General features: G+C 37.4%; 2 protein-coding genes across 2 annotated transcripts; one reads left to right on the forward strand and one right to left on the reverse strand.

The window, feature by feature from the left end:
* Positions 1 to 382: 382 nt before the first annotated feature.
* On the reverse strand, positions 383 to 20,029 carry mybl2b (v-myb avian myeloblastosis viral oncogene homolog-like 2b). The gene is made up of 14 exons (XM_052111770.1): positions 19,812 to 20,029; positions 19,075 to 19,171; positions 17,201 to 17,272; positions 17,001 to 17,093; positions 16,068 to 16,288; positions 15,322 to 15,466; positions 14,870 to 15,070; positions 10,159 to 10,431; positions 8,827 to 8,969; positions 8,642 to 8,741; positions 8,039 to 8,149; positions 7,199 to 7,309; positions 6,964 to 7,116; positions 383 to 1,630 (listed from the first exon to the last, which is right to left on the reverse strand). Exons 1-14 carry the CDS (start codon positions 19,829 to 19,831, stop codon positions 1,502 to 1,504), a joined length of 1,869 nt encoding a protein of 622 aa, XP_051967730.1. The 5' UTR covers positions 19,832 to 20,029; the 3' UTR covers positions 383 to 1,501.
* Positions 20,030 to 21,360: 1,331 nt separating this feature from the next.
* Positions 21,361 to 21,942, forward strand: si:ch73-303b9.1 (uncharacterized; the record flags this gene model as incomplete). Its single annotated transcript, XM_052111430.1, has 2 exons — positions 21,361 to 21,397; positions 21,473 to 21,942. Coding segments are annotated over 2 exons (507 nt in total), but the record flags the coding sequence as incomplete, so codon positions are not given.
* Between the last annotated feature and the right edge of the window lie 474 nt (positions 21,943 to 22,416).

The following is a 22,416-nucleotide window of genomic DNA, read 5'->3' on the forward strand; positions in this document are numbered from 1 at the left end:
GGTAGACTCCCTTCTGCTCAATGTGATTCCTTCTGCTCAGTGTGATTCCTGTAGCCCGTGACAGCTCATATTACTGTGTCCACAGTGAATGGGCACTGAATCCTTTAGTAGATTCAGACTGGTCAGCCAAACTGGTACCCCTGAGCAAATGAAATATAGTCTTTTGCCATTTTACTGCATGAGACTGTCAAATGTAGTTGTAGTTTTGGTTTAGTAAACAAATCTACTAAGAAAAACATCGTCCTTTATATTGAAGAAGAAAAAAAAAGGCCCTCACATTTAGTTTTCACAAAGCTACATTTATAATACTCTACAAAGAATTAACAACTTCAAGACAAAGACAGGCATGTCTACCCATTACTTTTAATACACATAAACGGTATATACAGCTAACAGGTCATTTGAGTCATGTATAGCAGGTTAAAGGAATAGTTTGCCATAATTCTCTCATTATTCACTTACCATGCCATCCCAGATGAGTATATTTTTTCAGCAGAGCACAAATTATGATTTTTATAAGAGAATAGATCTGTCAGGTCCTTCTACTGCAAGTAAACGGGTGCCAGCCCTTTGATGGCCCAAAAGTCATATTTAGGCAGCATTAAAGTAATCCACACGACAATTAATATTTTCTGAAGAAACAATCGATAATTAAAACGTTTTTTAACTTTAAATCGGCGCTTCCATCCAGGGCTCTGATACCGTTTGAAATGGCCGAACTTTCACGTGACGTTCGTTCTTCTAAATAAACGCCGCATTCTCGTGTGAACTCGCTGACACGCTTTCGTCATGCGACAGCTACATGGAGCGTCAACTGCTGGCAGAAAGCACTTTTCAAAAGTGAATTATCTATTTCGTTTTTCCACAAACGTATTGATTTGCTTCAGAAGGCATTCATTGATCGACTGGATTTGCATGGATTACTTTTATGCTGCATAAATATAATATAAATATATATATACTTTGGACCATCAAAGAGCTGGCCTCTGGTTACATGCATTATAATGACCTGTCAGAGCTCTATCTTCTACAAATCTTTATTTTTGTTGTGCTGAAGAAAGACAGTCATACACATCTGGGATAGCATCAGAGTAAATGAATAATGAGAGAAGCCTTATCCTTATAGAAATACAGATGTAAATGGAATATAAAAATACAGAAAACCCTGAACAGCAACCTGCTTACATGCTTAGAACTTGGCACATGTGCATTGAATATGGACAGCAGAATTCTTGTGAACATGTTTGCTGCCATATCAATAACAGGTTGACAATGTGCAAATTATGGACACTTATTATACAAAGCTAAATGGTGGGAAATGGTATTTTGAATATGCCATAGAAATCTGGACAAGAGCATTATCAACATCAAGTGTCAATTCCGACGCAAATCTGGAACAGTAATTTGTTTTACAAATGCTACATGACATTTACAATTTTTATCAACACCAATATTCCACATAATTTACTGCAAAATTGATTATACAAAGCTGCTTAAAGAGTCAGGACAGTATGAGGGCTCGGTTTGGGGCATGAGATTTTAAAGAGCGGAGGTAACGCCTTGCTTTCTCTGTCATGAACAACTGGTCTTTCGTCTGTCCACAGACAACCGTTTCCCAAGCTGGAGACATCTGGTGGAAGAAAAAATAAAACACGATGAATTGTGGTGTGACAGTGTACATACTACATTGTAGATGTGTGCTCACTAAATTTTACTAGCTTTGTTATCTTTGTACATTATTTTGGGTACTTTTAGACCAGTGCTCTCAATCGATAAATAATAAATGACTTGCATGATATGCTGATTCACTCAACTAAAACGCAAATTTTTGCGACATATTTGCTCAGAAAACCTCTTAACCTCAGATAACATTCTGACAGATGAGTAAATCATTGAATAAACATTACAAAAATTGGCTTTAAGAACACATGCAGATGGACTATTACATCATTTTCAGCATCTCGTTTTTAGGATGGTGCAAGTAGATATAAACAGTTTATCTTTGAAAAACTTTAGTCCTGTGTGAACAGCTCCACCTGTCAATTGAACCTCAGTTCAATCCACCTGTCAATTGAACCAATTTGCAAAATGATTCACTGTTTCGAAGCTCTCAAAACACCGTATTCTGAGGACATCTGCTGGTCACAGGCATGTAAACGCAATGAGAAGACGAGTCAAAAGCAGCTACACTTACACAATTATTTACTTATTTACTGTTTTTGTCATATATTTTTCATGGTTGTCTACAATATCCTGAAATAAATAGATCTAAATTACAGACCTTCATACAGTGGTACAAAATTGTTTTAATTCTAAAACAACTGTTTTGTATAAACAACTTTTACAAATAGATATACTTGGACAGAAAAATTTTAATACAAAACTATGATTTACAATCAACTTGTGCAGGGCCCGAACTCACTCATCGAGTGCTTCAGCTTGCTTAACGAGTGTGAAAACCACTACAATATGCAATATTTTAAGCGATGTAAAATTGGGTGTATTAAATAAAGTGAAGGTGTATTATGGACAATAGTCAAAATTCCAGATTCACCTTTTGTAAAACAAACAAATCTCTTTAAAATATTTCTCTCTCAAATGTATCTCATACAGGCAAATTTTTCACGGTGGGAACACAACTGATTGACATAGAATTTAAAATGACTGAATAAAAATCAGAAACACTTGTTTGAAGTGAACAAGTTTGATTTTTATGGATCTAAGTTAATGCTGAGCTGACTCAAGATCATATACAGCCAAGGAGCTCTAAAAGACCAGTTACAGCCTGCATTTAACACCGATTCAGGGTTTCAATGTGGGATCAACGGCCGTAGCGTAACCACGGAACATTTCAAAACTGTTTTCAAACAGGATAACGGAACCAAGCCTCATTTGCTGAAATTGTGTGACTTGGCCAGTTTGATAAGTGCTCTGAAGCATTGGTTCGAAACAAAATGATTCGTTAATTTCTCAAAGCTTCATGAAGCGTGTTACGAAAGTGCCCATCACTAGCTCCACCTGCTCTTGGCAAGTGTGGTTTGGCGAGGCATGCTAAATGTTGTAGCAGCTGAGAAAAGACAGACTGTGAACTTGCAAAAACCTGCTTCACAGGCTGTACTCCAAGATTGAACTAAAAATGATTAAAGCTATACTACGGGGGCCTGGATATCTCAGCGAGTATTGACGCTGACTACCACCCCTGGAGTCATGAGTTCGAATCCAGGGTGTGCGGAGTGACTCCAGCCAGGTCTCCTAAGCAACCAAATTGGCCCGGTTGCTAGGGAGGGTAGAGTCACACGGGTCTGACCTCCCCGTGGTCGCGATTAGTGGTTCTCGCTCACAATGGGGCATGTGTTTAGTGTTTACAATCAACTTGGATTGTGGCGAGTAGCATGAGCCTCCATGCAGAGTCTCCTCTGTGTCATGCAGGATGAGCCATGTGATAAGATGATTGATGGTCTCAGAAGCAGAGGCAAAAGAAATTTGTCCTCCACCACCTGGATTGAGGGGAGTAACCGCGCCACCACAAGGACCTACTAAGTAGTTGGAATTGGGCATTCCAAATTGGGAGAAAAGGGGATATAACATAATAATCATTTTAAAAGCTGTATTATGGGAGATTTTTTTGGTTAAAGGGTTAGTTCACCCCAAATAGTTTATTCTCTCATCATTTACTCATCCACATAAAGAACACATAAAAATAAAAAAAAGACATATCTTAGCTCAGTAGGCCTTTAAAATGCAAATGGCTGGTGATCCAACATTTGAAGCTCCAAAAAGAACAGATAGTGAGCATAAACGTTATCTATACGACTCTATTAATGTCTTCTAACGTGTCATGATCGCTTTTGGTTAAAAAAAGATCAATATTTAAGTACTTTTTAAATTTAAATCGTTGCTTCTGATCAGCAGAATTGTGCGTGTCTGATGTAATCGCATTGGCATGTGAGACACGCAATAACTGACGCATGTCCGACTCACCTGGAAGAGCAGCACTGTTTACAACTGAGCAGGAGGAACATTGTACAGAACCTTCATTGGTTTTGATCTGTATTTGTGTCTGCTTCTTTACTCACAATGGTGCATTTGTGTGCTTATCCTGGATGTTTCAACCGAGAGAAGAATGGGAGATTACATGCCAACGCAAATACATCACACAAGTGACCACGTGAATTCAGCGCTCTCGTGAAGCTTGCCGAAAGCAATGGATTATAGTTAAAAAGTACTTCAATATTGATCTATTACACACCAAAAGTGATCATATTGCTTTACAAGACATTCATTTAACTGCTGGAGTTGAATGGATGATGTTTATGCTAACTGTCTGTGATTTTTGGAGCTTCAAAATCTCCATTCACTTGCATTTTAAAGGCCTACTGAGCTAAGATATTTTTGCATTTTAAGGCCCTACTGAGCTAAGATATTTTTCTATTTTTCAAGTCATACACACCTGCGATATCATGAGGGTGAGTAAATGATGAGAGAATTATTTTTAGGTGAACTATCCCTTTAATGAATCGAACATTACTCTGACAATATTGTGTTCACCAATTGCAGTGTTTAACAGGTTTCGTTTTCCGGTGAGGTTACTGTAACATGTTTAGTAATATTCACGAATTCTGATTATTTTATCAAATTTCTGAAGTTTCGATGTTCCTAAAGTGTGCGTGCCGCTGTTTTCTCATTTATTTTACTCCAGTCGCAGAAATGCGCAAAGCTGTGGTCACATTCCATTGCCCTTTTATAGTTTAAATAGAACAGACCATTTAAAACTGCATCTAAAAGCCACTACAGGTTTAAGGTACTAAAAGGTAGTTCAAATTCTCAAGTTGTTTATAATGTACAGAGTATTGTACATATAAATTTGTTTAGCGTGTAACCATCTCTCTAACTTTTCTGCCAAAGAAATAATATATTGTATTGCATATTTCTGCATAACATTTTCATGTTTAAAAAATAATATTTCAGCCCCATCATTATTGAATCCTCTTCTTGTGTTTTTAGTCTACAGTTTTATTGACTGCAGTACATATTATCTACTATTTTAGTATTACGGTTTACTTGCACCGTCCACAGAGGCTGTAGATTGTAATGTAAAAATAATTTAAGGTCTTTCAATGAACTCATCTCAGCCATATTACGAGTTTCACCTCTTAAATTGATGTGTCTCAGTACAGTACAACATTAATGTGTAATGGATAGTAAGTATAGTCATGTTAAAATATGTAAAAGAGTGTCGTTTATCTTCCTCAAAGGAAGTAATATCTTGGTTATAAATAATTAATTGAATAACATAATATCAAAGTGAAAACAGCACATCATGACACCTGCTCAAGTGATCACAGGCAAAGTCCTGGTCGAAACACAACTGATATAAAATGTTCCTCTGCAAATTGCTTGCCATTTTAGGTTTCAAGCACAGTGGTCATTGAGAACCTAACATTTTGTAGTTTTAATTGTGGTGAACACATTTTCTAAAGTAACGTTAAATTAACGACCATTATTTCTACTAAATACAATTTGACAGACTTGAATTAAAAAGCATGCCATTTACAGTTGAAGTCAGAAGTTTACATACACTTAGGTTTAATTCATTAAAACTCTTTATTTTTCTCCACCCTAAATCTCCTTGGCTTGAGCGGAGCGATATTATCAAGTGTAAATGTACAATATTTATTAAAAGCTTCAACCAATGATTCAGTGTCAAGTCCAGCTAAGACATTATCTGTGAAATGAGTTAGATACAATTCTGAAAAAATATTGGCTATAGACGAGTGAATGGACCGGGAGTGACGTAAGGGCTGAGAAAAAGTAGAGACAGACTCAAACATTATTGAATAATGGTCAGAAATCCCAATATCTAAGCTCTCTAAGTTGCAAACAGAAAGACCATAAGACAACACAAGATCTAATGTATGACCCATATTGTGAGTAGGACCAGTAACATGTCGTACAAAATTTAAAGACTCAGTGAGGGAGATAAATTCATTTACCAGATAATTTGATGGACAGCAAACATGAATATTAAAATACCCAAGAATCAGGAGTCTATCACCACAAGACACCAATCCAAAGAGAAATTCCGAAAATTGTTGGATGAAGTACTAATTAAATCTAGGAGGTCTGTACACAAGTAAACAGAAAGCAGGACCCAATATGTCAATCTTTAAATAGTTGGACCTCAAAACTGGAATACATATCCATAGGCAGTGTCCTGCATTTAAAAGTGTTTCTAAAACAATGGCAATGCCACCTTCTCACCCTGAAGTCCGTGGGGAATTTAAAAAGTCACAGCATGGTGGTGTCAGATCCCCCAGAGCCATTTGATCACCAGGATTCACCCAGATCTCAGTGATGAATAAAAAGTCCAATGATCTTTATATTAAAAAGTCATTCAGAATAAAAGACTTGTTCGATATTGAACATGCATTAACGAGGGCCATCTTAATAGTGGCGGCATCTGTGTTTTGTGGTGAAATTAAAGATGTGGGTTTCAGCAAATTGAGATGATCAAAATTAACATCCCGCTTCACATCACTTTCACCAGTCGGAGGGCGATGGCGTGAAGCCCATATGACTGGTATGTGGTGGTTGTCAAAGGAATCAGCCGGTAATCGGCAGGGATTTTGGCTTGACCCACGATGGACATACCGGGGGCGACACGCAATAAACTCAAGCTTAAACAATTTTAAGCCAATGCTACCAAATACTAACAAAGTGTATGTAAACTTCTGACCCACTGGGAATGTGATGAAATAAATAAAAGCTTAAATAATTCTCTCTACTATTATTCTGACATTTCACATTCTTAAAATAAAGTAGTGATCCTAACTGACCTAAGACTGTCAGGAATTCAGAAAATCTGAGTTTAAATGTAGTTGGCTAAAGTGTATGCAAACTTCTAACTTCAACTGTAAAACCTTGCTATTGCACTATTTCTCTATGTATTGTAATAGAACTTACAGGCAATGGAGGATGCAGTTTAAATGCTGGAGGCACGGGTTTGGAGGGCAGCCCACTCTCATTCGGACCAAGAATAAATCCTTGATCCAAAACATTCTCCTCATTTTTTACACCACAAGATGACTCAAGAGAGAGTGACCGTGCTGTTTGAGCCTGTAACAAAATACAAAACTTGTTTTACACTCTGTTCAGTGATACTGGGCTAAATGTAACACCATCAGATAGGTTTCTGTACCTTTTGAATAATTTTGACTGTAGGTCTAAATTGCTGTTTACGGAAAGTCTCGCTGCAGTCAATGACATCTAGAGCCAAAGATTTACGGACTTTCTTCATAGGAGGCCGGTGCTGTTGACAAAGGAAACATTTTTAATAATTTAAAAAGATATAATGAAAATACAAGGGACACATTTTCATTAGGGGGAAAAAAGAATATGAATAATATGGGATCGTGTTCTCAAAGCTTTTGTATGAGAACATTTTAATGAACATAATAAAAGCTGTAAATCCTTCACAAATATTTTTGTATTGGCTTTGCATTGAAATCACCTTGCATTCTGAATGTGATAGTTACCAATTACTATTTAAAGTACCATCTAACTCTTCATTATCAGACTCATCTATATGAAAATAACCATAATGACTAAAAAAAAAAAACAATATATATATATATATATATATATATATATATATATATATATATATATATATATATATATATATATATATTTATAGGGGGGAAAAAACACAGTGGGGAAACAATTTTTACAGGGACAATCAATTTTAAATGCACCTCCCTTATTTTTTTTATTAAATGAAAGTTGGTTGGCTACTGTAGTGTCCACATCTCAAAATGCATAGGTTGAGCCAATGTTGCTATGTCTGGTCACTCAAGGTTGCAGTTCTGTTTAGTTCTGCTTGTGACGCAAATGTTACACACTGTAACTTTAAGAGATTTATTAAAATGATAATTTGGTCATCTTTGAACTATGGGTGAATGATTCCTTTTAATGGAACTCATCTGCTTCATGAATTAACTGCTTTTTCATGACAGGATCACTCCGTTCTCTCTCTTACCGCTTGTTTGCATTTCTTCTCAGTAGGAGTTTCATCTTCTACAATCAGCTCAATTCCTGCTTCACTGCGCAACACTTCTTTAAGGTCCTCCTCCAAATTCGGGGTTGGAGGCTAAAGTAAAAAACAAAAACAAGTTTTAATTTTTTCATTCTCACAGTATTAGGACTGCACAACAATAAAAACTAAATCAATAAATCAATATTACTAAGGCTGCTATGATTAATTAATCATTAAAAGTGTCTATTAAAGCATTTCATTTAGATCTAATCTTGTTGTTTCAAAGGTTTCTATTCACATGTTCACAATGTTTGTCCACATGAAAATACAATGGCAAATCAGAAACATTTAAATTAGTCTTTAGGCCCATCAGCAATGACAACTGGTAATAATGAGCAATGGTTAAGCAGTCTGATGCGTGGTTTATGTTCCACCTCTGTTTGTGGTGCATTGAGATTAAAATATCAAGGAAAATAATAAATTATGATTTTTGTAATGATCGTGCAGCCCTTTCACAGCATCAAAACTAGAATATCAAACAGGAGGTCAACTATCAGTGCAAGTAGATAAGCTTTAAATAAGAAAAACCTATTGTGATTTCATTACCAGTGGTCGCAAGGGGCCATATTTTTCCATGGCATTTTTAAATGGTGTGGGAGTACGGGGAGTTGTGTCCAGATCAGACTTGTGATTTGGCGTGATAAACCTATACAGAGAGAAATACAAGTTTAATTTGAATACAAACTATTTGAATAAAGGTTTGTGTGACAGAGGAGGTTTTGGACACATACATGGAATTCTCCTTCTGTGTGAGTGGAGTTTTGTCCCGGTGTAGGGGTGTGGTGACAAGGGCCTTCTGGCTGCACACTGGAGTGGACGTCAGAGAGGGATTCTCCAGGTCCAGGGTGTCCTGCTTGGTCCACATATTGAGGAACTGTGAAGAACATACAGATTAAATAAATGCAATACTTCTTTGACTGTTGTGCCATGTTCAGCTGTTTTTTTTCCCAGCATCTCATGAAGGAGTGTAACGTTTTTAGACACTGTGTAAAGTGCATCTCGAGACCCCTGAATTCTGTTATACGTGCTGTTCTTCATCTAGCTTTTTTAGCTCAACGGTTCTATGGAGTTTGTTTTAAAATGATATGTCAAGTGGAAAGGAATTAAATATCGAAAAGCACCTCTCGAGAGCCCCACGTTCTGTTTCAGTTGCGCTTTGACAGCGCTAAAACAGCCCTTATTGCAGTACTGGGCTCAATGCCTTTACAGTGGAGTGTCTGAGCCACAGATGCTTTTTTCCAACCGAGTTCAACTAAATACCATTAGTGTTTGGAAATATTTCTACTGTTTCTACAACTGTAATTAATGAAAAACATTGTTGTACCACCACTAGTTTGAAGCTTGAGTACCACGTCATGGGTATACCGTGCAGCAAAAAGTTCACAAAACCGTCTATTGAAGCATTTCTTTTCTCAATATCCCTTTTTTACTTAATATTTTAGAATATGCACTTATTTTTATATTTTTATGCACTTGTTTAAAATGCAACGCCTTTGTACTAGACATGTTCTTTGCAATAACACAATATAAATTTGCTGTTTGATTTATATGTATTCATTGTGGGCTAAGGAGGCAATGCCGATTTAAAAATCTGGTGATTACTGAAGACTAGGGGTGTAATGTTTCTCTGTAAAAAAAAAAATACGGTTCGCCACTAACAGTTTGGTAAGCATTTGTACTGTGGTTTATCTTTTGTTTAATGATGCATCTTGAGCACAAGGTTTGGTGCAGAAAACAAAGCATCAAATAAACAGGCACAGTTACAACCTCCACTAATACAGCTGTATCGTATTGGAGTGTAGTTTAAAATTGCTCAATGGGAGTGATGCATACTGGTAATAAATCAAAACATGATTAGCTGTTTACACCGTCATCACAAGTGGATAGTTAGCACATGGCACACACAGGTGAGCCCAAAACTACATAGTCCACACTTCCGTTTTTAAGCAGGCACTCTGCTAGTTTGGACAGACATCAAACAATAACTAAAGCGCTTGGGGTGTTCATTGTCAAAGTTAGGCTTTAGTCAAATGGCAGTAAAATGAAGACAGTGTTGGAGGTACCTGTGAAGGAGAGAAGGGCAGGATTTTGACGGGTGTGTTCTTTGGGGTCATTGAGTCATTGGGGTCGGGGGAGAGGGCGATGCGGCGGCGACTACGGCGACTCAGGATTGATGGAGGTGTCGCCCCACCAGGTGAGATAGGAATGAGTTCCCCTTTACTGCCCTTGCTGAGCTCATGCAGGGTGCTCCCCTCCAGCCGAAACTGCAGCAGCTCAGGGCTCTGGCTTTCCTCTGGCAAGTCAAAGTCTGACATCGTACACCAGCCTTCAAGGTCCTTTTGGAGAAAAAATAATTTTTTAATCAGACCTACACTCGCTCAGCATATAGTCACCAACAGGCTAAACAGTCATTTTTCCTGCTGGCTAAATTGGGAAAGTACTTCAGATTTGTACTTACCTGGTGAACATTTTCATTTGTGGCCACACCACAAAAAATAAATGTACCTCTTTTCTTTTTTACATTTCACAAACAAAGTGTTATAACAATAATATTATTACAATAAATACCATTTGTTTTTAATTCACAATTATTTAGTGTCACTAAGACACCTTTAACAAAAAAGGAAGTGATATAACATAAGCTTCAAAGACTTTCACAAGTCTCAAGTGGTCCAATACAGGTTGCATGACCATTTTTAATTTTCCTAATTTTATTTTAGTGATTACCTCTATGTTTTGGTATTGCAAAACCAACCATTTTGTTTTGTTTTTTGTATTTTACTTGGTTTAACCACGGCGGCCATCTTTGTGTCAATTTGGGTTTTATAGACATTTACAGAAACCTAAATTTTTCAGTTCAGGATGGTCATAGCACCTTGGAACAAAAACTGATCTCTAGAGCACATTACAAGGTACATATATATATATATATATATATATATATATATATATTTTGCACATTCTAGTTCCTTAGACTTAGAACTTAAGTCCTAATATAATGATCAAAATCGCTGCAAGTTTAAGGTCAATTTATAATGGGAAGAGTCTCGGTCCTAAATATTTTTTAGGGGGTATCTATGGTAGTATTGTGTTCATGAAAATAATTTCAGGTTTGAGACTTCTCTTATTTATTTGTTTTATAGATATAGCAAATATAAACATTTTTCATCACAAACATCACAAACATGGAGACAGCACGCCACGCGAGGCCACCTGGCCAACGCGCATTGATGGAGGAACTCTGCAATAATGTCGGTGCTGCGAATGGCTGCCTCTGTGTGGAGCTCTCCAATTCTTTTGCTGTTTTTGTTTGTTTGTCCTGTGTTTAGTCTATTTATTTATTTTTTTTCTCCAAACGTTTTCCTCGTTTATTCTGGTGTCAATATTCCTAGTGTTAATATTCCTCCACAATCGTAGTGCAATGATGAATCAGCTGGGTGATCAGATCAGACTCGGAACAAAAATACCCAGACTCACTTATTATTCTCTGCAATTTTAACAGCCAATCTCACCAGTGATCTGCCAAAATACACACAGCACATTACATGCCCCACCAGAAACAGAAATATACTGGACACCAATCTGGATGAGCTCATAGATACTGTGATATGTGCATTCCTACTAGGACTTATTTAACATTTAACAAGACAAACCACGGTTTACAGCTAAAATCAGGCAGCTTCGTCAGACCAAAGAGGATGCAAAAATAAGTGGGGATAACATTTTGTACAATCAGGCCAAAAAAAGTGGCTAAGAGAAGCTACAGTGAGAAGCTGAAAAATACGTTTTCTGGTAACAACCCTGCATCAGTGTGGAGTCCTGAAGAAATACTGGTTAGTCCTTACTAACCACAAGACACCAAACCCCAACTCTGTAGGGAATCAACAACTGGCTGACAACCTGAATGTGTTTTACTGTAGATTTGAAAAGACAGTCTCACACCCCATACCCAATCTGACCTTCAGTTCAAACAAACAACATCTCCTGCGACCCCCCCCCCCCCCCCTCCTGCTACTCAACCTGCACTTAGGATCTGTGAAGAGGATGTGTACCAGGTCTTCCGGAAATAGAAGACAAAGAAAGCATCAGGCCCAGATGGCGTTTTACCTGTTTAAAAGCCTGTGCTGACCAGCTGGCCCCTATCTTCAAACAGATCTTCAACAGATCACTAGAGCAGTGTGAAGTTCCCTGCTGCTTCAAATGCTCCACAATCATCCTCGTCACAAAGAAACCCTAGATTGCAGGACTTAATGACAACAGACCATCGCTCTTACGTCTGTGGTCATACAGTAATTTGAGAGACTGGTGCTGGCCTACCTTAAGGACATTACTGGACCCTTTCTGGAGCCCATTCAATTTGCTTATTGAGCAAACAGGTCTGTGAATGATGCAGTCAACATGGGATTGCATCATATCCTGCAACATCTGGACAGACCAGAGACATATGCAAGGATCCTTTTTGAGAACATCAATTTGGCTTTCAACAACATCATCCCAGCTATTCTCCGGACTGAATTCAACCAACTCTCTGTTCCCACCTAATTTCTGACAGAAAGGCACCAGCTAGTGAGACTGTGGAAATTCACTTCCAGCACCTGTACGATCAACATTGCCTGCCCCCCCCCCCTCCTATCTATATCTTCTGAATAGATCAAGCCCATTTGAAGAGTCCGCATGTGTGTTTGTGCTCAAGAGTGTCGGGGGAACTCCGAAGTCTGCTGTAGAGAGAAACACGTCTATTGCAGTGCAATGCATCAGTCTCATTACACGGTGCACGCCGATCTCGTGTCTTCAGCAGAGGATTATTGGTTGCCCCCCTACACACACACCCCCCCTTCAAGTACTGTACACTTCGGTGGGATGGGAATACCGTTATCAAATATTAAGCGGATTTGGGTTTAAAATAGGATTTATCCAATGTATCAGAACATTATATTCAGCACCTACAGCAAGACTGCGCGGGTTGACAACTGAGATTCATCCTCAATCACTCGGATTGAGGCGCGTCACTACATCACCACAAGGACTTGTGAGTGCATTGGGAATTCCAAATTGGGGAGAAAAAAAAAGGGTGAGTGACAGTTAACAGGTTAAGAAGTCAACACCTCATTGAAAATAGCCGTCTTAATCAGCAGATTAAAAAAAATATATATACATTTAAAACAGTCGTTTTCTAGGCTACTTACTCAAAAGCATAAATTAACAAAATTAGCTAAATGAATACGTCAAAATGGTCCGGTGAAAGATGGCACCTGACTCACCTGAGATGACTATCCTGCACTTGAAAAAGCTTTTCAGCAGAAAAAAATACTTTCAAGCATGCACAGATTTAAAGAAGACTCAAATGTGAAAACATTCATAGCAACTTTCAAGCCTAAGTTTTGGAAATCCACTTCCCACACCACCAGTGAGTTTGCTTGTCTAGCGAGAGGACATTTTCCAGCACGCACCACAAGTAAGAGAGGGAAGAAGCACGCACAGCCTGAGGTGAAATGAATTTTTTTTTTAAATAATATGTGTATTATTAATTATATTTAAAATGTATAACATTAATATGAAAGTAAATTAAGCGCAACCTCTGTAAAAAATATTAAGCCAAACTTAAATGTATAAAAATTTTGAAGTTTAAAGAGGGAAAATATTAACCGACTAGGAATTCCAGTATTGACCAGCAGCATCAGAACAGTTTATGCTGAGCTTACGCTACAGGATTTTAAGCCTGATTTTCGCTCGCAGACAGTTTTGTGGAGATCGCCTACAAAGCCTGAAATCGTGGGCAAATCGGAGCTCGCTCCCATGAGTGATGATCGCAATGCATTAACTATCAAAAGACGCGATTTGAGAGAATTGCCGACGTGTCGCCGATGTCAGCGAGATGTCTAGAATGTTAAATATCTAGACCTGTCTGCGTTTCCAAATCTTGCAGTGTGAAATATGTTTAGACTGAATACAACTGCAGCATTGACCTACAGCCAATGAGAGACCAAGAAACGGGGCACGGAAGTTTCAGTGGGAGGAGTCCTGACGTACCAGCAACAGAGCATCAACTAGCAAGGCTGCAGTACCAAGAAAATCACATTGGACTGAAGAAATGGAGGAACAATTAGTAGAACATTGGCAGGAGCACCAGATTTGATGTTTCCTCTGAACTGTACCACAACCGGGTGGAGAAAGAGAAGAGTTGAAGAGAAATGGCCAGTTCTCTTGGACAGTCAGGTAAACAAATAGGTCAATTTTACAGTAGGAGGAACTTTTTCATATTGTTACCAATAAAATATAGGATTAAAAACCATACACATCATAGTCTGAAATACTTCACATATGAGCATGCATTTGTTTTCATATCTCGTATCACAGCTCGCATGTACTCTGTTGTGAAACGTAATTTGAAATTCAGGCAGAGTCGTCGGGGGTTCGTCAATAGTAAAATGTCTTGTAATGTGTTCACCCCTGACGCGGTTTCGTCGTGTAATTTGAAAACTCTACGACTTCAGTGACAAGACAGACAGTTGTGCAATATGAACGGTATCCAACGTCTTTGAAAGTCGTGTAGTGTGTAGGAGCCATTAGTTGACTAGTCTCGCACATTCCAAAATTATCAACAAATGCAAGACCGTTAGAATGCAAGAACACAGCACTGGTCCAATAGGGTAAGTGACAGTTCTATAAACTGGGCCTGGTCAATCTTTATTGTTGAGCCCTGACCAATGTCATGCACTGGCTCAAATGATGGTAACCAAACATTGTGTCCAATGTTTTTAGGGTTTAACTCACCCCATCCATAAGCTCCATCACCTCCTTCAACGTGGGGGCGGCCGAGGGAGAGAGGAACCCTGAACTGTCCATGACCCAGGTGGCAACATTTGAGTCTCCAGCACTTTCAGATTCACTTTTGGGGGTTGCTGGAGTTTTTGGTGTCTTTGGAGATGCGGTTTTGTGTGGAGCGCTGGTGGCCTTTTCATGTGCATCAGGATCCTGTAAATATGTAGTATTATGGTATAAGAAACCCTTTTTAGGGTTATTATAACATATTTAGACTAGAAATAGTCTAATTCAGTCCAGTGAGTTAATAGGGACTTTATCTAAAAAAACAACATTATTTTTTTTAAACACTTTTGCTAATTTTTTAAGAAACATTTCTTTTTTTTTTTTAAACACTTTTGCTAATTTTTTAGCAAACTAGTAGGCTCCATCATAGGAAAACTCCAACTAATAACTGAAAATACCTGTTGACTGGACTCTTCAGGTACCTCCTCTTCATTGTCTATCTGATGGATAACATGAAGTGTAGTGTCCACCCCAGCATAATAACCAGTCTCAACTTTACGCTTGATGGTGGAGTTCCAGTGGTTTTTCACTGCGTTGTCCGTTCTGAAAGGGCGCAAACAAAAACACATTTACTCTACTTCACAAAATGCCAGATATTTGTCCAAATCTCTTGCCAGTCTTGCGATCTCTTGCCAGTCTTGCTATATCAGTAAAGGTTAAAAACACTTTATTTGTGTGTCTACAATATGGCAAATATTTTGTTAGTTAAAATGAGTCTAACTGAGTCTAGGATCTTAAAATCATTTTAATTCTGTAACATATTTCTACAGTGAAACAGAATAGAACAAACTAGATAGTTAGGCATAATAAATGACTATTTTGCTATTGGTTAACCATTTTTCCCATCTTGGTGGCCTAGGTGACATCATCCAAAAAAGAAAATTAATTTCAGTAATTGCAAATATTTTGATGAAAAGTCCTATTTTTGTCTGTGGAATAATCCATGAAATGTAAAAGTATACAAGGTAATGTTTATTTTATGTTGATTTTCTTAAACAAGCGATTAACTGCAAATGGTGATCATACTTTTGATTGAAAAATATATATATTTAGAATTTGCTGTTCATGGCAACTATAGAATCTACAGTGGAAAACTAAAGAAATGGAATAAACTAATTGTAATTCAATTCTCCAGTGTGGTTACCTTCCAGGAAGCAGTTTGGCAATCTCTGCCCAGCGGTTTCCCAGTACACAATGTGCCTTGTAGATGATAAGATCTTCCTCTGGAGTCCAGGAGGACTTCTTCACATCTGGATTGAGGTGGTTGTGCCAGCGTTCTCGACATTGCTTTCCTAGACGGCCTTTTAGGTGCTTGGCCACCATTGCCCACTGCTTGTTGCCGTACTTTTTCACCAGTTCAATCACCTAGAAACACAACACATGTAATGTGCATGGCTGTTAAATGTCTATGATTTGTCCATTTTAGCTTTTCATGATTACTGGATAATAATAAAAAAGAAAGATAAAATATTAATTATAATTATATATAGACTTACCGTATATATAATATATTTCGAGAGAGAATTAAGAGAGATACTGAACTTAGAAAGTAATAGGTTTAAAGGATTATACTTACTAAAATGTCATCAATAAGACCCTAAACAGACTGACTGATGTTATCGTTGGTTTGTGGGCAAGTTTTATTTTACACAAGCACTCACAAAAAGCAATATGTTGCTTATTCGATATTACAGAGCAGAGTATAACTAGAAAAATGCATATTCAGTACAGAAATTAACATTTCTGTTATTTTCCCCAGGCAGAAAAAATATTTTATATATAATATTATAAAATATATATCCAAAATAACGTTTTCATAATAATATTTTTTTTTACTAGGGCCCAAGCACTGAAAGTGCATAGGCCCTATTGTTCTTCTTATTGTTATTATTATTTACATTTTACTGATATTTCAAGGATTTCCATGACTGTGGGAACCCTGCCGTGGATTGTGATATACTATTATAAAATAAAGTTCTGCAGCACACTCAAATGGAACAATATGCAGAGATTGCAATTAAATTACATTTTATTGCTGAAACACATACTGCTCAATTATTTTGTCAGTGCATCTTACCTTTTCATCCTCTTCCTTGGTCCAAGGGCCCTTAACAAGTTCTGGATCCAAAACTTTAAACCAGCGGTGCTGACACTGATGTTCAGAGCGATTCTGGAGAACAAGTGTCAGTGTTATAGCAGACTAATGTTTGACAGAACAAATAAAGGAATGTGTCAAATGAACCTTGAATAGTTTATTACGTAGTTAAACATTCTTACAGGAAAGGAGCTGGCAATGTACTTCCAATCATTTGGTCCAACACTGAGCACCAGTTTTCGCAGTTTATCATCCTAGAAGATGCAAACTCAATTAATGTATAACCAGTTTTACTTTTTTGTGCACAATGATTTAAAGGTGTTATATGTAATATTTTAACTATACTAAATCATAAAATGACCATAATATGCCATTAGAGAATTAGGAAATATGCTAAGTTGAAATACTGGCATCTCCTATAACAATGCTACATCCATTCTACTTTGAAGTTTCCATTCAGGGCCAGAATTTCTATTTATGTTTTGGCCTGTGTGATTCCGCCCACTGCCCACTCACCAATAGTATTTCAACACTGCCGGGTTGCCATATTTGAACAAGTTTGTAGGCGAACAACACTGCGTGCTGCAGCCATGGAAGCCAGCAAAGGAACTGAATCAGAGATAACAGATTCCACCCGACCTAAAAAGCCTTGCCATCCATCTAAAAATCACCATGACCAGAGGTGTAGTAAAACAAAGATAAATATTGGAGATGCCTTAGGAAGATGGAGACAGCTTAAAGCCCAGAAATCCTTTATAATGGATGCTGTGTTGGCTAATTTGCCTGTCAACATTCTGGCAACCCACATAAGCTTTGAGTCTGGGGTGGGGCAGACAACTCTCCAATATTTTGGATTTGGACTGTATCCATTTCAAACACTAAAGGTGTTGTAAATCAGCACCTTTAAGATAGGGCTGGAGGATTAGCAATATACAGTAAATCCTGTTCTGAACGAAATGTGTCAACCAATAGAGATTTTGCTATACTGTTAAACCGTGTTTGATATACTTGTGCATCTGAACCATCTGTTTTATAATACAAGTTTTGCCATTGTTTTAAAGGGTTATTGCACCCCAAAATTGTAATATTCTCATTATTTACTCACTCTCATGCCATCCCAGATGTGAATGACTTACTTTCTTCTACTGAACACAAAGATTTTTGGAAGAATAATTCAGTTCTGTAGGCCCTTAAAATGCAAGTGAATGGTGGCCAGAGATTTGAAGCACCAAAAGCAAATAAAGGTAGCATAAACAAAATCCATCTGACTCAAGTGGTATAATCCATATCTCCAGAAGTGATATGATAGGTGTAGGTGAGAAACTACTCAATATTTAAGTCCTTTATTCTTTCTTTTTACTATAAATCTCTACTTTCACATTCTTTTGTTTTTGGTGACTTGCATTCTTTGTGCATACTGCCACCTAGTGAGCAGGAAGGAGATTTTTATAGTAAAAAAGGACATAAATATTGCTGTTTCTCATCCACACCTATCATATAACTTCTTAAGACATGGATGATACCCCTTGAGTCATATGGATTCATTTTATGCTACAATTATGCCCTTTTGTAGAGCTTTACATTTCTGGCCACCATTAACTTCCAAAGTGAGGACCTACTGAGCTGAGATATTCTTCTTTAAACATTTGTTTGTGTTCTGCAGAAGAAAAAGTCATACACATCTGGGATGGCATGAGGGTGAGTAAATGATTTTTGTGTGAACTATTCCTTAAACTGTTACATAATGTGAATCTGTTTTAGCACTGATGCCAGACTTATTGATTTATAAATAATATAATTATTTATAATTATTGGATTTGTGTCCATGAAGTTTCAAATAAAGAGGAAATAATCTGATGAGGTACCTTTTATTTGTAATTTATTTATTTCACCAGATTGTCCAAGAATAATGAATAAAAATCGATATTGTGATACAGATACCATAAAAAATTACTCATACTGTGATATATGATTTTGGTCATATCAACCACCCCTAATTATATAAATATAAAATATAAATATAATCTGAGCAATGTCTTTGTTTATATTCGCATACCTCCTCTTGGGTCCATTTCACTTTCACTTTTCCACAATCTTTCTGGTCCGCTACATCTGAATCTGTGTCCTGACACATGGCCTCCTCCTCATCCTCACTGTTAACACAAAAAACAGAGCAATGTAAAGGGCTGGTAATACAAGAGGAACAACAGACCATCAAACACTAGCAACAATTTGTTTAGGGTACACGGACATCGTTAGGCAGGGCTGATTGTTTACTCTTGTGTTTGCCTAGTAGTTCTTAACAATGTTGTACGAAAATCTCAGCATCATATTCACATAAGTAGTATTAATAAAAGACTAATCTTAACACTCAGTTCTTCGTTGCTGTATGCTGTCAAGTGTTACATTTAGATAAACACGCTCAATCTGCTAGCAAGCGTTGGCTAATACGATGCATGTCATCAAAACGTGATGCAATTCGTTGTTTTAATAAAGGTTTACAAATTGCAGTGGAGTTAGATTTTTTATAACGTCCGTATTAACACAATCCGATGTTAAGTTTGTGAACACAATGCTGAAATAGCACGACTGCCAATGTTTTGCGTGTCTCTTTTTGTTCTTTCATTAGGCGGGGTTCAGAGAAGCCTTTGCAAACTTATTATCAAAAATCTCTACAACACCATGCATTGTTGCGTGCATTTTTTATTTTATTTTGTTGTCCTAACGTGATATTTACTCTATTAAAGTATTGCATTACACATATGAAAATATTAAATTACTTTGTGTACTTACCCGCGCGCCCACCTCGACATGTCACTTTTATATTTTTATCACACTTCACCAAAAAAATGATCTTTACGAGGACACTGGGCAATCAACATACAAAGGCCAAAACATCTGCGGTGTTCATGAGACGGTCAATCAAATGCACTTAATATATTTGTTTAAAAAGAGCACAAGCGCTCCGCAATACAACATCGACTCCGCGCTCAAGTTTCTATCTCGCGCTTTTTTTTCTCAACCATTCCCGCGAGTGACGTCAGTGGACATCGGCTGCGCGCGCACCGGCGCTCGACTAAGCGCATGCGCACTCGGCTGCTGCAGAATGACAGAGAATGTTTAGCAGAGATGGACCACTTCAATTAAAACGAATGGTAAAAAATTGGTACGCCAACGGTCAACGGATGTAGAAACGGATGTTCCGCCTTAAAGGTAAAAGAGCCAATCACCTTTTAGATACAAACGTCGCCTGTAAATCAACTCTAGAACGCGCATGCGCACTAGCTGTATAAGATGGAAAAATTGACATTTTTACCATAATATGAGGTTAATAATCACAATTTATGATTCCAGTATTGTCAGATTTTACTGATAATTCAACATATGTTCTTTGATCATTTGAGCTTTTGATGTTCCCCCATTCAAGTAGATAGGAGCTGCACTGGCATGCGTGGAAATAGCCTTACGAGAGCGTTCCAAAGATGGCCGCCAGTGGCCTGACTTGATATAATTACTTTGTGAATAACTACAAGTTATGAAAACATGTAAACCATAGGTGCAATTTTAAAACACTTTTGCTTAAAAAAAAATTGTGTTCGATAATATTAACAAGACCGTTGTGATGTATGTAAATCACACCGTCTGACTATCCTTATGCATGTAGAAATACACAAAAATTACCAAAATGAGATAATCAGGGAAATGTTTTCCTGATACATATTAATATTGTAGTGAGTCATATAGTTATAAATGTTATCAGTATGTTTTTTTACCTGATACTGAACCCATTTTAAGGATGAAATTGAATACATTTCAAAATTCGACAATATATATATTTCCTTCGATCATCCGTACTGTTTATGTCTTCCTATGCTGTGTTGTGTTTAAAAATAATATTAAATTAAAAATATAAAAAATGCATGTTTTACTGCTCTAAAATGTCTCTAAAATTGCAGTATGCTACATATCTGACATAATCTTTTTTCTTGTGTGTATTGGTTGTAGCCTACAGACAGACAGAATTGTCTTTGGGGGGCGGAGTTGTGGAGAGAGGACGCTTGGTTTAAGGGATTGGGCGGTCTTATTCTTGCGGAAGTTGGCTAAACAGCTGACTTAGTTAGCACATCAGTACTTTTAATAATTGTAATGCATTAGGTATTGTTCCTGATACAATACAAGTGAATAACATTACGGTTTATAAAGTTATGTTCTAAAGTGTTTCTAAATAAAAAATCATCTAAATAAAAAGTCATGGCCACATGCAAAGCATGCAATTTGGAGTATTACCCATAAATGGCCTAATCAAGCACAGCTATAAATACAAGCTGGATCTAATTAACCCCAAACCTTCCTAATGGATGCAGGACGTGATAGACCTGGTAAATTCTTTGTATTTAAAATCATTTACAGTGTGACATCTTTGAAAAATACTTAATTAAGCACTTATTTTGTAGAACTGACCAGGAGCTATGAGGGCTCAGACCTTGACAGAGGATTTTGTACAGATCAGAGTCTATCTTTATCAGCGGTTTCAGTCGATTTCAGCTTGAGACCAAGCAAAGGCATTGTGTTGGAATATTTGGAGACCAACTCCACAGCTACACCATGTCTGAACTACTCTACAAGTGTTTTATCACCTTTAGTTGCCCTCAGCAAGAATATTCTCTCTCCAGGCAACACCCTGGCCACAGGGCTAAGCAGTCCTGTCGAGGGCAAGTCATCCACACCTTATGAGAGGGTGAAATTTCAAAAGCCCAATGTGGCAGGCTCGTTAGACCTGTCTTGTGTCGACCTGACCACCACCCAACCCTTATGGGAAGTCTCCTTTGTCAAGCCCATAGTGGAGAGCCCAAAGTCATGCTTGGAATCCACCTGGAGTCCCATTAACCCATCAGCTAAAGCTATGGACAAAGACATGCAGTAGAGTGGCTTATGTCCTTTTTTTTTTTTTTTTTTAAGCAATTAAATGGAATTTCAAATTTCTTTTTTTTTAAATGGTGGGTTTGGATATAAAATGAGGTCTGATCAACAATTTTTGAAAACAAATTTAAAACTCCTCTACAACATTCAATTGGTTCACAAAATAATCCAATTTGTTATTTGAGGACTACAACAGCTGGTTCATCAAGTATGCAAATCCATATCCTTGTGGTAGTTGTGGTCCTTAATTGGCTTTAAATTCTCAACTTTCATTTAAGTAAAAGCTGCTTCAAAATTCACATTTGAGGTATGAATGTATGGAATTTGTGTCTTTTGGAAGACTTTTGTAATGTTAACCACAGACCTTAATTTACTTGGATCTGAATAGAAAATCTTGGTTCTAAAAACCCACTGGAAATTCTAGAGGGAACGCATAACTCATATGCTGCTTCTCATCCAGTTTTCTGGATGAGAAGCA

Source organism: Xyrauchen texanus, chromosome 39 (genome assembly GCF_025860055.1).
Source record: "Xyrauchen texanus isolate HMW12.3.18 chromosome 39, RBS_HiC_50CHRs, whole genome shotgun sequence".
Taxonomy (NCBI): domain Eukaryota; kingdom Metazoa; phylum Chordata; class Actinopteri; order Cypriniformes; family Catostomidae; genus Xyrauchen; species Xyrauchen texanus.

Excerpts from the sequence above, each read along its gene's own strand:
- mybl2b (XM_052111770.1), bottom strand. The coding sequence starts at position 19,831 with ATGTCGAGGTGGGCGCGCGG. Across the intron at positions 8,742-8,826 it reads ACACAGAAGGAGAATTCCAT|GTTTATCACGCCAAATCACA; the intron begins GTATGTGTCCAA and ends CTCTCTGTATAG. Across the intron at positions 1,631-6,963 it reads AACTGCATCCTCCATTGCCT|ATGTCTCCAGCTTGGGAAAC; the intron begins GTAAGTTCTATT and ends TTCTTCCACCAG.